Source organism: Diceros bicornis, chromosome 17 (genome assembly GCF_020826845.1).
Source record: "Diceros bicornis minor isolate mBicDic1 chromosome 17, mDicBic1.mat.cur, whole genome shotgun sequence".
NCBI classification, from domain to species: Eukaryota; Metazoa; Chordata; class Mammalia; order Perissodactyla; family Rhinocerotidae; genus Diceros; species Diceros bicornis.
The window spans coordinates 57,871,301-57,886,526 of NC_080756.1; the positions used below are offsets into that span (position 1 = coordinate 57,871,301).

The window sequence follows — 15,226 nt, forward strand, 5'->3', positions numbered from 1 at the left end:
TGTCCCCCTTGTTGACCAGCTAATGGAGAGGTGCAGGCGATAGGCCAGGACAAAGCCCCTGCTCTAAGTGACCTCTGCTCATGAGTCACTTTCAAGATCTTTGCATCCCTCTGTGGCACGAAAAACTTCTTAGTGAGGTTTTTGATCATCTGACATAAATGTACACATTATTTTGGAGTCTCTTTTTGCATTTGTTGCTGTAAAGATCATAGCAAAAGCTATCTTAGATGCTGCTGTGAAACTGACAGGGTGATGTATTGGTTGGCTGGTTCCATCTGAATATTTCCTCTGAAAGGTTACACGTGTTCATGCTCTGAAACTCTCTTTCTGCACCATCTTCTGAAAAATCATACAATGCCCGAGGTTGCTGGGAAAATTGAACAATGGCCTGTACTCAGTAGTAAAAAAACAAAAACAAAAACACACATCTGTCCTGAATGAATTTCACGAAAATTAACTTGTATTGGAGGCTCCTAGGTGACAAAACGCACACAGGTCACTGGCCTTATTTCATATCTTCACAGTGGATGATGCGGGTGATGGGGTGCCCATTAGCAGCCTCTAATGATGGTTGGCTCTCCGATATCTGGCATTCAATCAAAGCTTAATCAGATAAGCCCGCCTCCATAAGGAGTCAGATACTTTGCAGACGTACATTGGCCCTGATCACTTTAGTGAGGCCCAGGCTTGCATGGCCTCCCTGGTTACTGCTCACGAGCCTTACCCCTAAGAAGTAAGAGCAGGAAGGGCTGGTCTTCTCCAAGAGGTTTGGAAGGGGTGGGAGAACTAGGTGGCAAAGCTCTACTTCTCTGGGCGCTCTGAGACCCGAGGGCAGGAGCTGAAGCAAGAGCAGGGTCCAGGACGAACCAAGAGAATTCACAAGGGGACAAAGTAAGGAATTTTTGAAAATGCAAATAGAGTGCCTAATTTATTTCTTATTCTGAGAAAGAACTGACAAATATATGCCTGATCCACCTGCCTAATCATTTGCATGCCAAATTTGGTTTGTCTTACTTTTGTAAACATTTTTAAAGTGTCTTAATGGCCTCCCTTTCTTTTCTCCCTGCACATTTCTTGAAGGCTCTTCCCTAATGTCTGCATGTGTCTATGGGCCATGGATTGGTTCCTCCTCCTGCATTAGATCATAACCTCCATGAGGCCGTCTTCTCCTGCCTCTGGTGCCCCCCGACCTCCACCCTGGGTGCCCAGTACAAAGCTCACTCATGATGATTCCATGGACAAGACTCCAGTAGGACTGTGGGAAGCAGAAGTGGACCAGAACTTACAGCTAGTCTGACAGACAGATATGGATGGACTGTTCCTCAGGTGCCCCCCAGAGGGAGTGAATGCTGTCCCTGTTCTCTGCACTAGCCCTCTTATCCATTAGTTGCAATATCCTGATCAATACGGGTACCACAGATGATAGGTAGGCAGGTAGATAAATTCATACCTACAAACATACATACAGTGGGTCACAGAACAGCAAAAATCACACTGTTTTTGCTTACAAAAAGGCAAAAGGAATCAATTAACCCTATAAACACTCAACAGTCGGGACCTCTGTTCACTTCACGTCACCCTTCTGCATCCAACGTTTCTCGGAGCAGATGTGGCCCCCATTTGGCTTGGTGAGTAGATGGGCCCTTTGTGAAAGGGAAAAGGCACCCCTCCCTTCAGTCCAGTTGTGGACTGGACTTCAGATCCATCCATCCCCTCGCCCAGGGGCTTCTGTGCAGTGCCCAACCTTCACAACCTTGTGCAGTGTTGAGGGGGTGGTCCTGGAGGCAGACCATCTGTTTTCGTTCCAGCTGATAATTAACCTTGATCAAATAGTTCCTCCTCTTTAGGACTTCAGTTTCCTCATGGCGGGGTGGGGAGGGGGGGAGGAGATTGAACCTGAAAATCCCCAAAATCCTTTGCAGCGCCAAAATGCTTTGATTCTTCATATGTGGATTGAGCATGTGCATGGCATTCTGCGAAGCTTACTGCTGGAGATAGCTGAAATCAATGAAGAAGCAGTGCCTGCCATGTCCAGCTTGACTCTAATCTGCACCAATTCCTCGAGCTTGATTTTTTTAAAAGAGGCCACATTGTTTCTCTGGACCCAAATACAACTGCCCAGCTGAATCATCAAGGATATTCTTCCTGTTTTCTATAGTCACCACTAGCAACCACTTAAACTCCCAGATTTAAATGCCCAATCTGAAAAATGCTACCTCTTGTGATGGGGTTTATGGCAGCTAACTGGGGGCCATTGGCCGGTGTACGGCATTGGGTTGGCTCAAAGAACTGCATGGGCACACCAGCTACAGGCATCTCTTCTCCATGTCAAGCCCTCTTAGCCACTGATATCAAGGTTCTGAGCAGCTATCGGCTGCAAACCCCACTCCAATCTGGACCCCACATCACTAAAACTGTGCCAACTCAAGGTCGCATTGAGGTCACTCTCTGGAGCTGTATTTTGTTCCATATGGATGATGGAAAATTTGTTCAGCCAACTGTGACAGGACCCTGGCTCGTAAATTTCAGAATGATTAATCATAACTAAGCGCACAACAGGGAGCAATAAACTCTAAATTGGGAGATTTTCCCCTGTAACTTCTGGTTTGCAAATTAGACATCCAGATTTTTTTTTTTTTGGGGTTTAGTGAGATTTTTTTTCTTCTTGAGTAGTAATTATAGACATCTAGTCATTCTGATTCATGGTCATTTGTTTGACTTTTTTAATTTAGCAGATCAGGCCAGCCTGATCTCACGTGGGCCTCCAGCAGGTCCATCCGAGTCAGCTGACCCCACAGAGTCTGCAGTTAGTGGTCCTCCCATTTTAGACTCCTCACCGTTCCCCAGAGCAGATCCCGTCCCACAGAAGAGAGGGCATGAGGGTCCTGAGTGCGAGGACAGGGAGCACATCATGAGGCAATGGAGCCTCCTGCTGCCACCCCCATCGCATAGCCACTCACCACTCCTCCGCCCTTTCGCCACGTAGCTCACACACTTATTTTGGTGACACTCACACTGGCTGCCACACACCTTCTGAGGGCCTGACTCCCCTCCAGCCTATGACCTCCTCTTCTCAGTTGTCTATTTCAGCTTCCTGTTCTAGGATCTAGCAGAGCACTTGATTCATCACAAACATGCAAAAATTGTTACTGAATGAATAGATGGACGAATAAGCAATTTTGAAAAGAGGGTATTGAGTTCAAAGACAAAAGATCTTTAAACTAGTCCTAATTATGATAGTAAAAAATCACTAGCGTTTGAACAGCAGCTTGCAGAGTGATTTTTACATGTTATCTCACTAATCCTCACAGGAGCCTGTGTGATTGGTTTTATTATTCTGCTTGCCTAACGAGAGAACTGGAGTTTAGAGAACTCAAAAGGCGGAGCCAACCCTAGGCCTGTTGTGTCACCTGGGCCAAGTCACCAGCCTCCTTGAGATGCCGTTCCTTCCTCTGCAAATGGATAGCGTATTGACTGACCTGCCTCGTGGGAGTGTTGTCAACACCAAGCCCCCGCTTGGGATGATGGGGGAGAAGAAAGCAGGGGAGGTGAAGAACAACCCATCCTTCCCCTGAAGCCTGGTCAGGCTGGTTAGCAGGGCGAAGAGAGGCAGAATGATCGTGAGCAGCCAGGGTGTGGGGACAGAGCCCCCTAGTCTCCCTGATGTCAGCCCCGCGTCAGCTTCCCACCCTCCTCTTCTCCTGGGTCCAGGGCATGGATAACCTCGCTGACAAGGTCAGACCCAGCCGCATTCTTGAGCCAGTGGTGATGAGAGAGAGAGAACGCCAACATCTTTACCCTCAATGTCTGGCGGGAGCTGGAATATATCCTGCAGCAAACAGAACCCATAATTGGAGTGGCATAGATGGGCCCTGGGTGCGATGTAGCCTCAATATAGCAGAAACTTCAATATGGTACCCTCTTTCTTCCCAAATCCCCTATCCACCCAAGAACACAGGGCTTGAGCTTCTGCCTGGTCCCCAGTACGTAATCTGCCTGGCTCTGTGCCCTAGCCTGCTCTGGTCCCTTGGGGGCCAAGAGCCTAGTCTGCTTAGCTGGAGATCTGAAGTCCTGCTAGCTTTGGTCAGAGCCCTTCCCTGGCCGAACCTCTGCTTGGCATATCTACTGCCCTAGGCACTGGCTGGACGAACACTCAGGTAAACACAACCATACCAGGACTTGTCCCCACCCCAAGGTACGGCCCACCACTTAGAAGCCCCAGCATGGTACAGCCTGGGCAGACACCAACACACTGGCCACAGGCAGACGATGGTGTGCGCTTGGCCAGCAGGGCAGGGATTAAGCAGGCAGTGGAGCTGGACAGAGTGGTTGAAATCACTGGGAATGTAGAAGGCAGCAAAGCTTCCTCTAGGCTCAGGGATTCAGACAATCTTTACAGGCTTCGCCCTCACTCACTGATCATAGCTCACACGGGACGGCAGACAGTGTCTCTCGTTCAGGGAACTTGTATGGGCAGTCCTTCTATTAAACACTCCTCCCTCCACTCTTAGCATGCCAGCCTCTTCTCGTCTTTCAGGTCTCTCTTCAGAAAATTCTCCTCTCTTCCAGTGCTGTGCTGTTCAGTGCTTAACCACCAGTTCTGGGAGACAAAAAAAGCCCAGATTCGTAGCGTTTGCTGATGCCTGTGGTGTAAATACTTCCGCCAGGGCCACCATTTCAGTTCACACTCATGTCACGTGCGGCAGGGTTGGGAGGAGAAGTGCAGAATCAGCTCTCACAAGGTGGGGTGAGCAGGCCACTGCCACCACCAGTCGAAAGTGGAGCCCCAGTTTTCTCAAGTACTCCTTCATGTCTCTTTCTGAGAGCTTTCACGATTTGTAATTCTCCTGTGATGTTTTCTTCACTTGCCTTCATGTCTGTCCTCTCCACGAGACTGTAAGCTTCATGCGAGCAAGGATCTGGTCTGTCCCGTCCGCGTTGACTCTTGAACCTGGCACGGGGCCTGCAGTGTGGCCCGGGAATGCCTGAGGGAGTGAGTGCGTGAAACGCAGGCCTGAAATCATTAGTGGGCCGCTCCACGAGCAGTTAGGAAAGGGAGAGCAATTACCAGCAGTCGTGGTACAGGTTCATTAAAAACAATTGCATCTGATTAATCCCATTTCTTCTTTTGACAGGGTCATTATTCAAGTTAATAAATGAAATAATAATAACAATCACTAGCATTTATTGGCTGCTTACCACCCATGGACTGCTGTGTTTTACACAGTGGTGTGCTGGTGGCTACTTAACAGCCAGCTCTCCAGAGGAAAGAAGCCCTGACACGTAGCATTGGCTGATTTCTGTGGTGTAAACATTCCCACCATGGCGCATTTCAAGCCACTAAAGTGACTTCATCCATTCCACCAATTTACTGAAAATTTAACGATCGGCTCTCCAGAGGCTGCAGGAGCCTGCTCTAGCACACCACGGTTTTACAGACAGTAACTACATGATCCTCACAATGACCCTAAGAGGTATGTACCACTATTGTTCCCATGTCACAGATGAGGAAACTAAGGCACAGAAAGTATAGTATCCAAGATCCCAAGCTAATCTGGCAGAACTGAGCGTGAATCAGGAAGTCTGGGCCCAGAGCCGACGCTCTGAAGCACCGTGCTTGCAGGGCACCATGTGGGGACTTCAACAGGGACTTTGACAAGACCTTGCCTCCACGGCATCCTCAGGGAGAAGATGACACATTATTGTGTGGATTCACAGGTGGCTACCTGGCTGCATCCAAAGGCACTGATCAAGAGCTGAATGCAGACCAGCCTACAAGAGCACCCACACTCACCTCAGGGCACCCATTAAATACATGGGTAACACCAAGCAGAGAATGAAGACCAGGAGAGGGATGCTCTAGGGAGTCTCAGTCGTTTGTAAGGAAGGACCAAATCTAACCACATGAAGTTTAATATGAATAAAAAGCATGACTCTCAGTTTGGATTCAGAACCCCCACCGACCAGATATGGGTTAGGAGCTCCAGCCTGGCAGTAATGTGGACAGACAACAGACACAGATATGGACAGACAACAGACTGCGGCTGATTCCAGCTCCGCACAGTGAGACGTGGCATCTTCCACAGCTGCTCATGGAAACAGGCGCTGCACTGCTAGATGGACAGCATCTGGGCCCTCTAGTCGCCTGGCTGTGCTTATTTCTCAGTGTGACTCTCCGAGGGTGAGAGACGCTGAAGCATGGCCAGAGAAGACGGTGACTCAAACCAAAGCAAAGGGGGAAGGAACTGCGAGGAGTAGCCTGGGGATGAGGGAGAAGGGCTACCACGGGAAGAGGGAGTCTCCTCTCTTCGTACAGCCCCAAAGGAAAGAAGGAGAGCATTGGTAAGGCTGCAGGAGGCAGACCCCACCTCTGTGGAAGGAAGTGCTTTCTAGCAATCACAGCTCCCAGATGGCTGGTGGTGGTGTTCCCATCAGGGGAATCATCCCAGGACTGGATGACCACAGAGCTTGGAGGAATGCTGCAGGAGCGGAGAATTCAAGCATCATCTACAAAAGGCTTGGAGTGTGTGGCCAAGAATGAGCGAGGTGAGCACCTTGGTGAGCGCCTCCCGCATGTGAGGCCCCGGGTTAGGCACTTATGAACACTATCTCTAAACCCTCAATCACCCCGCAAGCTGTGCGTCCACATATCTTGTCTGCGGGCAGCGGACAGTGGCTCAGCAGGCGAAGTGATCTGACAGAGCCCTCCCTAGCGTCACACTGCGGAGGGCCTTCTTCCATCGCCACTCTGCTGTGTCATGCTATGCCCAGGCTCCTTCCATCCGAGACGTTTATGCTTGAGGACGTGTACAGGTAGACAAGAGAAAGGACAGACACACCCTTTTCCTTTAGTTTCCTGAGAAGTAAATAGGTTATAATTATTTTGTTTCTAGAACTATAAAAATTGTATCGATCCCTGAGCTCCTCTGTCAGCTTTCAAGAACGAATCTACCTTTTCAAACATCTCGGCAGCCCACTAGTTTCCTGGGCTGGGAAAGAGAGGAAGTGCGAGTGGTCAGTGCCCAAGTCAGAGAGGAGCCTCTGAGCACGTGTGTGGGCCGTGCTGTGGAAGGAGCCATGTGAAGGCCGCATGTCCACTGCAGGGGGCTTTGTGGAGATGTGTGTCTCCACGTGAACACATCCATCCCGAGGAGCGGTGTGGGCTGGAGGGGGAGAGAGCAATTGAGGCTGGGAAGCAGGTATTTTACATCCTGTGTTGTTATTTATGTCACTACACCTACACTCCTGAGACCCACACAGTTGGCTGCTGCCGCATTTCAGAGGCATTTCCATGGAAGCATTAGTGCAGTCAAGCTGTCCTCTTTCTAGTACACATGCCAAGGCTGAGTGAGCTGGTGCGGCAGACAGGGCCCTGGGCGGCCTCACCGGCTCCACCCACCTGTTGCTGCCCCCAGGGAAGAGAAATGAAGACAGCTTTGCCTTTTAAAGGCCCCAGGGCCTGGAGTTCCCTCATCCTCGGCACAGTGTGTGTGAGGGGTAGGAAGAGGGACGAGGCGTGGGGGTGCCTATTCACTTGGGGACAATGGTTTGTCCCTCTTGGGCCTTTGCCTCAGCAGCACAGAACCAAGTGTGAGCCATCAAAACACAGAGCATGGAACGATTCCATCCTAAAGCCAAGCAAACTCGATGTGCATGCTGCCCAGGGAAGGGTCCAACCGTCCAGCAGGGTGCTGAGCCTAAGCGGGGTGAGGGCAGCCAGGCACCGCCCATCAGAGTCTGAGCGGGTAAGCAGGGCATCCCTGTGGAGGGCAGCCGGTGTGGGAGAGTGAAGTCCAAGGGGGCAAGGAGGCCTCTGCACAGGAGGCCGCCTGGTCAGCCAGCTGCAGCCTGAGCAGGGAGGGCAGGGGCCTGTGTGGGAGGCTGCCCGGCACAGGGTGTTGGAGCCCAGCACGGGCAGACAGATCCGTCTGAGTGGGGCAGAGGAGGTGACATGGGGAGAGTGCTTACATACGAGGGATTGATCCAGTAAGTAAACAAACTCAGAGTAATGGGAGCCAGGTTTTTAACTGTCAGAGAAAGGAGTCACAAACACGGAAAAGGAGGGAAAACTAGAGTCACCCTGAGGTGCTGGGTGAGAAGTGGAGGTGTCACGGGAACTCACACTTGACAATATGCACAGACAGGTGCAGAAATGCATGTTACGTGAATGTGTATGTACACACACACACACATTCTCTAGCTCTTTCCACTGAAACAACACCGACACCCTAAAATCAATGAGCACACTTAGCCCCGGATCCTAGTTCCTAAACGCCATTGTCCACTAAATGGATTCAAGATTCCTTAGAGAAATGGTTGATTCTAGAACCGAGACATGGAAAGTACAAGATGAGCCTAGAACATGTGTGCCAACATAAGAAAGCTCACAAAAAGTGAAGGAGGCATGTCAAAAGGACACAGAAGCCAGCTTGAAGGTGCACCCAGGGACCAAATTAGAGGCAATTTGCACGTCAAAGTCAGTACTGATAATAATAGATATAACCTATTGAGTAAAATAGGAAATTAATGATGAGGAATGAAATATTTACAGGGTTTCAAACTATCCCTCCCAGGAAATCTTACTAATTCTGAGGGGAAGAGCGATTTATTGGGGAGAAGCTGGCAGACATCGCGTTAACTAGTGGCCACAGCAAACGCCATCAGTAACAGGACGGATCAGAGCCGCGAGCCCCCTGAGAGTGCGCAGTGAGAGAAAGACAGCCTCACGGTGCTGTTCCTGTCAGGGAAGCGTAACCTGAATCCAGTCGAGTGGAAGCATGCAACCCACACTGAGAGCCATCCTACAGAACGCTGGCCTGTCATCTTCAAGTGTCAAGGCCAGGAAAGTTGAGGAAGGTCTGACTGCTCCAGCTTGAAGGAAATCAGAGACGTGACAACTAAATGCAATGTGTGGTCCGGAGCCGAATCCTTTTGCCACGAAGGATGCTATTGCGACCATTGGCAAAACGTGACTAGGATCTGAGCACTAGATGACGGTAACATATTAACGTTAACCTGATTTTGATGGTTGCATTGTGGCTATGCAGGAAAATGTCCTTGTTTCTAGGAAATGCACACTAATGTATTCAGGGATGATGGGGCATCATGTCAACAACTTACTGTCAAATGGCTCAGGAAAAAAACACAGCTGTATTTGTACCTTTTCTGTAAACTGGAATGTTTCAAAGGTTCAAAGAAAGAAAAGAAAAAGAAGGGAAGAGGAATAAAAAATATTACAGGAGTCTGAAGCAGGGGAGGGGCAGGAGGCGTCTCAAGGTGTGAACCAGAAGGGGATGAGGAGGGGCTGGGCGGTTCTTTTTCCAGGCAGGCATTCAGAGCCAATCCTTCCAGAGGGTCAGGGATTCCTCAGCTGCCCTTAGCCCACCTGCTGCTCCAGACCCACCCCACACTCTGCTACCAACAGCTGCGGGGCAGGAGGCTACTGCAAGCCAAAGGAGGGAGGTGAGCCAGGGAGGCTGCGGTTCCAGACCCCAGGAGCCAGTGGCAAGAGAGAGAGAGGAAGAGTAGGTGCCTGGGCAGACCCTCTGGGGTCAGGAATTACTACGCAGGTGAAACCTGCACAGAGGCAAGGATGTGGGCTCCACATTCTCTGAAGGCCCTGAGGGCCCAGGGACGAGACTCAATAACCTGAGGGGAACTCTGATTCAACACCTTTTGCACCCACCCTCCCCTCCTAAGAGGTCTCAATGCTCATTTCCAGGACCAGCAGGCACTCACAGCGCTTCCACATCAACGTGAACACACTAGGGAGGAGGACAGGAATGAGAGCCAAGCCCAAAGGTTCTGCCCCACTCTCAACCTCAGTTTCCACATCTGCTCAATGGGGAAACCACTTGCTCTATTTCACAGAGTTGGAGAAGAGAGATCCGATGAAAACACATGGATGCTAGACTGCATCACCCTTGTAGAGAAAGGATTGGCCTTTTTCCATCTTGGTGGGCAAGCAGAGAGGTCACCTCTCTGCCCCTTCTGTCCAGGTCAAGCACTTTCCTGAGGAGTGTACAGAAGAGACCTGGCTCCGCTGAGTGAGCCGAGAGAGGCTGGACACCACCAGAGGTCTGGGGCATCTGAGCAACACCCCACTCAGGATGGAAAGAGCCTCCGGACCTCTGCTCATGGCCCCATCCATGCTGCCCACCCATTACCTCTAGCTTTCCTCACCATCACCCACCCACCACCATCCCCCTCACTCCCTCGCTTCCTCCCTTACCCAGCTTAGACTCCACTCCAATCAACTGCTGGCTCCTCCCTCCCAGCGAAGCCGCGGCCCAGGCGGCCCTGCTCTTCACTCGCACCCAAGCTGCTGAGCTTAGTAAGAGAAAAATCACACAACAGGGACAGCTGAGCCCACTGTGTGTCCATGTCCACGCATCTCTAACAGGCGCTGACCGCCCCCTGCAATCCCCACCAGCCCAGCCTATTTGCGTTCTACCCTCCCTCTGAAAGACCATTCCATTTCTTCTCGGCTCCCTTCAAAACACTTACACCTTTCTCCTCCCAGTTTCTCTGCCAATGACTGTCTCATTCTTCACTGAGAAAATGGAAGCCACAAACCAGAGGCTTCCCACCACCAGCCCACCTCCATCCGGACCTCCACCCTTCACTTTCCCTCTGTTACTCTGGTTAAATTGTCCCTACTCCCAGAAAAAGGCCAACCCCTCCTCTTGTGCCCTGGACCCCATCCCTCTTACCTTCTCAAGGTCCTTGCTCCTGAATTTACCTTTTCCTGAATCTTCCACCCTCTACTGGATCATTGAATCATACACACATGTTTTCACATCTCCTATCCGTAAAGAAAGCCTGCCCTGAGGGTCTAGTGCTTAAAATTCCACACTCTCACCACCACAGCCCAGGTTCATTTCCCCGTAAGGGAACCACACCACCCACCTGTCGGTTGTCATACTGTGGCAGCTGTGTGTTGCTGTGATGCTGAAAGCTATGCCACCGGGATTTCAAATACCAGCAGGGTCACCCATGGTGGACAGGTCTCAGTGGAGCTTCCAGACCAGATCAACTAGGAAGAAGGACCTGGCTACCCACTTCTGAAAAAATTGTTCATGAAAACCCTGTGAACAGCGGTGGAGCATTGTCTGATAGAGCTCCGGAAGGGGAGAGGATGGTGCAAAAAGACCGGGCAGGGTTCTGCTCTGCTGTACACGGGGGCGCTAGGAGTCAGAACTGACTGCACTGCACTAACAACAAAAATCCTTAAAAAATGCCAACTCCCTTCCTTGACCCCGCACCCCCCTGCAGCTCCTGTTCCGTTTTTCTGTTTACAGCAAGAAGAGTTACTTATAGTCCTCGCTTCACAATCTCTCCTTAACCTGCTCTGACTGGACTTCTGTCCCCACCCCTATATTTGAGTCTGCTCCTGTTAAGAACACCAGTAACCTCCGTGTGGTCCCTCCTCTGTTCTCATCTGACGTGATCTCCCAGCACTCCCTGAGTCCACCACTTCCTGTCTTCCCTTGGCTTCGTGGTCCTCCTCTCTCCTGAATGTCCACCAGGCTCACTGAATGTATCTTCTCGGCCTCTTTGCTGGCCCCTTCTCCTCTGCTTGACCTCCAAAGAGTAAACACTTGACCTCACATCTCCCTGGAGCACTGAAATATCCTCTTAATGTGTCTCCTGCCTATAACCCATTCCAATCCATTCTCCAGAGAGAATGCTTCTCCCTCACTTAAAATTCTCCAAAAGGCCTCCATCATCCTTAGAAAAAATCCAACCTTGTTTTCCTAGTTTAGAAACCCTCTATGATCTGGCCCCGCTCAGCACATGGCCTGGGGACTAACTCGCATCCTGCCGACTGGTGAAAGATACAGGAGGTCTTGTAATCAGGACTCCTGTGGCTGTGAGTGTGTTCAAGATGGTTCCGGAGGGCAGGGCCGGGGGATGCTGCGATGCACGGGAAAGGAGTGAGGAGAGGCAGGGAAGGGAACACACCTCTCTTTACGATCAGACTCCAGCTGGAAGAAAGTCCCACTCCACAGGGCAACCTAATTGCCAAGACAGCCCCATAAGCAACAGGGCTCTGGGCAGCAGAGGACCGCATTTCTCCAAAGGCACAGCCTGGCGTCTGCTAGGATGCCACTGGGTGGGTGACAGGAGGGGGGGACTGGGGGTGTGGAGAGAGAAGAGGAGGAAGAGGAGTAGCTGCCATTTTGTAAAACTCAACAGATTACCTACCGCTGGGGCCAAGCAGTGGGCGTGGAATTAAGGATTTAGCCACACGCTGGGCGCACTGGAAGCTGGGCTGGGACAAACGTGCCCTTGGCTGACATGGCAGGGATTGGGAACCTCAGAACACCATGGCCACAGTCCTGCTAACAGGGCCTTAGCTGGGCTCCACCTCCCCAAGGCCAAGTGTTCCGTACTCTTCCCTCTCATGTCAGTCTACGCCACCCAAACAAGAAAGGGCCAGCCCCCACCCCCTCCATGCAGGGGAAAACAGGCGGAAGTATGTCTTACTGTTGTCCAAGTGGTTGGCCTTAATGATCTTCTCTGAGTAGTCAGAAATACTGGAGCATTCAATCTAGAGAGGGCAAAGAACAAAGGAGCAAGGCGTCAAAAACATCACAGCAGGTCCAACACCAATTTCATAGGTGGAGAAGCCTAGGGGGTGCATGACTGGCCCACAGCCGGGCAGCTGCTTTGTGGCAGAGTAAAAACCAAAACACAGCCCTCCGTGCTCGCAGGGCAGCGGCTCTTCCGCTAAGTCGGACTGCCTTTGCGTGGGGCTGAAACCCAGCCCCCGCCCTCTGACAGACGGCCTGGCCTCTGAGCTCGGAGAGTGGGGAGGAGCCGGCAGACTTCACTCTCCCGGCCAGGGGAGAATGGGAGGGGGAAGCACACCACTGTCCTGCCAGGAGAGGATGTGGGAAGGCAGAGCCAGGGCCAGAGCTGTGGTGAGCCTCCCCAGCCCACCCTCCCTGGTTAAACTGGGCACATTCCAGGAAAACGCCGGGTCAGGGCCTCAGGGCCAGGCTTAAGAGCCTTCCCCCAACACACGTGCGCGCGGTTAACTCTCACCCCTTCTGTAGTCTCCACCTGTGAAAGAACTGATTCTTTTAAATCTAGAAGTCTTTTCAGCCTCCCAAATTCTCCTAAGCAAAGGGCCAATGTGACCATCAGCTGAGAGCAGGACCTTGTGGGAACAGCAGGAGATCAAGCCCCACCCTAGAGGTTAGAGGCCTGGGGCAGGCCAGGGGAGGGCCAGGGGTGCTAGAAAGAGACGGGCAGCTGCCAAGAGCTGTTCTCACTCCTCAGCTGGCCCCCCACAAAGGCAAGCCTGCACTAGGGCCCTGGGGCTGCCCTCACCTCCACACTTCCGCCCAGCTCAGGCTGCCCCCAGGACCTTGCGGGGAGTATTTGCATAGGGGCAATGAGGGGATTGCTGACCACCTCCATCAAGGCCTTGAGGTGGGTGAGGGCACCTCAGGGTCAGGAAGGGGTCACTCCATTAGAGGAGGCAGACCCTGGCCGGGGCTCGGATCCCAGGAGGACCAGCCCTCTCCTGGGCTACCAGGTCCTGTGGCCTTCCATCCCACTGTCTGCAGGACCATGTTTCTCTCCAGTCTTTCCCCTCCCTGCCACGTGTTCATCCCCTCTGCAAGAGGCTCTGAGTTTAGCTGTAAGGAACATGGGATTTGGAGCCAGGCAGCCTGGATTCGCATCCAGCCTCTGCCTCTTTCTAACCGTGCCTCAATTCCTTATAAGTAAAGGCACAGTCCCTGTTTCACACGGTCATTGTGGGGATTAAACGAGCCAGCGTGTCCTCCAAAAGCAGGCAGGACGAGGGAGGCGCCATTAGTACCTCCTTCCTCTTTTCCTTCCTTCCATCTTCTGCTTTTCCTCTTTTCCCTCTCTTTCTCTCTTCACTTTCCCCATCCTTTTCTTTTGTACTTTCTGCTTTGTTTTCCTTCTCCTTTATTGGATCCCTCTCTCATTACTCTAGCTTTTCTCTGAGTCTTTCTCTCCATTTCTCTCTTCATGTCTGTCTCTTTCTCTCTCTGTTCCACTGTCTCCATTTTCTGTCCTGGTCAATTCCGTCTCTCTGTCTCTCTCCTCTTCCCTCCCTCTCTCGCCTGCCATCCCATCTGCCCCACCCCTGCCCCCGAAAGGAGCAGTGGGTAGCAGGGGGAGCCTGGAACAGGAGAAACTGTGAAGTGCGCCATCCCATAAACATCTAGCTGTTTATAAGAGAGCTGTTACAGCAAAAGAGTGGGAGGCAGACAGACTGGGGACGAGTCCCCACAGCTGGAAGGTGCCGAGTAGGAGCCTCCTGCCAGCTCCTTGGCTGGAGCCCCCAACCGACCTGGAAGCCAGTGATGGGCAGCCCTGCCTTTCCTTGCTCAGTCCTCAGCTACTCACGTCCCCCAGCCAAGACGGAGCTAGGACAGGGCCTAGAGACAGCACTGGGAGAGCAGGCTCAGGGATCACCAGGCGCTCTCAATCCCAGCCCGGAGGCTCTGCGACCTCATTAGAAGTGCAGTCTGTCTCTTGGCAGAGGCCTCCACCCTGGTGAGGAAGGCCTGGTGAAGGAAAGCCGGAAGGTGGGGAGGGGCAGTGCCGGTGATGAGGACAGGACTTGACCTTGGGCATCGGGATTGGCCCTATACCCTCAAGGTGTGCCTCACCTGAGTTCACGGCTTTCCGGTCAAGGCTATGCCAGAGGTGCCCTGAGGGCAGCCCACGTTTCCAGAAGACCCTCTACAGCCAAGGCCCAGTGCCTTCCTGGTCAGGCACGGAGGGGAAATGGCATCCCTGCTGGAGGACTTAGGGGAGGCCTCTGCAGCGGGGGGAGCCAAGGGGATCTGAAGGCTCACCCCGGGGCCTGGGCTCTCAGGACAGGCCACAGGGTGCTCCAGCTGATCATGGAGAGGAAGCCCACTGCGAGCTGCTCAGCTCCCCACCGGCCTCCGAAGATGGGCTGCCCCGTGCACACGCTGCAAGTTTGATTCTAGGGTGCCTTGATTTTGATCAAGATTAATTCCCATTTTCCAGCCCTGGACCCACTGCATTTTTCAAGTGTCAGCCAGCAGCTCAGAGCTCTTCTTTCTCACAGTTTCTTCCCAGCTCCAGACACTCCCAGTCCCCCTGTCATCAGGCCGTGTCAGCTGCGTGGTGGGAGCAGAGGGAGGCTGGGAGATTTCCCAGAGGGTCAGCCTTTGCCTCTAGCTGGAGAGGCTGCAGCAGCCAAAGCAGC

The 15,226-nt window shown here is 52.2% G+C and overlaps 1 protein-coding gene across 1 annotated transcript in view; it reads right to left on the reverse strand.

Annotated features, from left to right (window-relative positions):
* Positions 1-15,226, reverse strand: part of PRMT8 (protein arginine methyltransferase 8) — a 90,065-nt gene that overhangs the window by 26,991 nt on the left and 47,848 nt on the right. Inside the window, exon 4 of the mRNA XM_058559037.1 lies at positions 12,490-12,553. Coding sequence (XP_058415020.1) covers positions 12,490-12,553 — 64 coding nt within the window. The remainder of the gene's footprint in view (positions 1-12,489; positions 12,554-15,226) is intronic.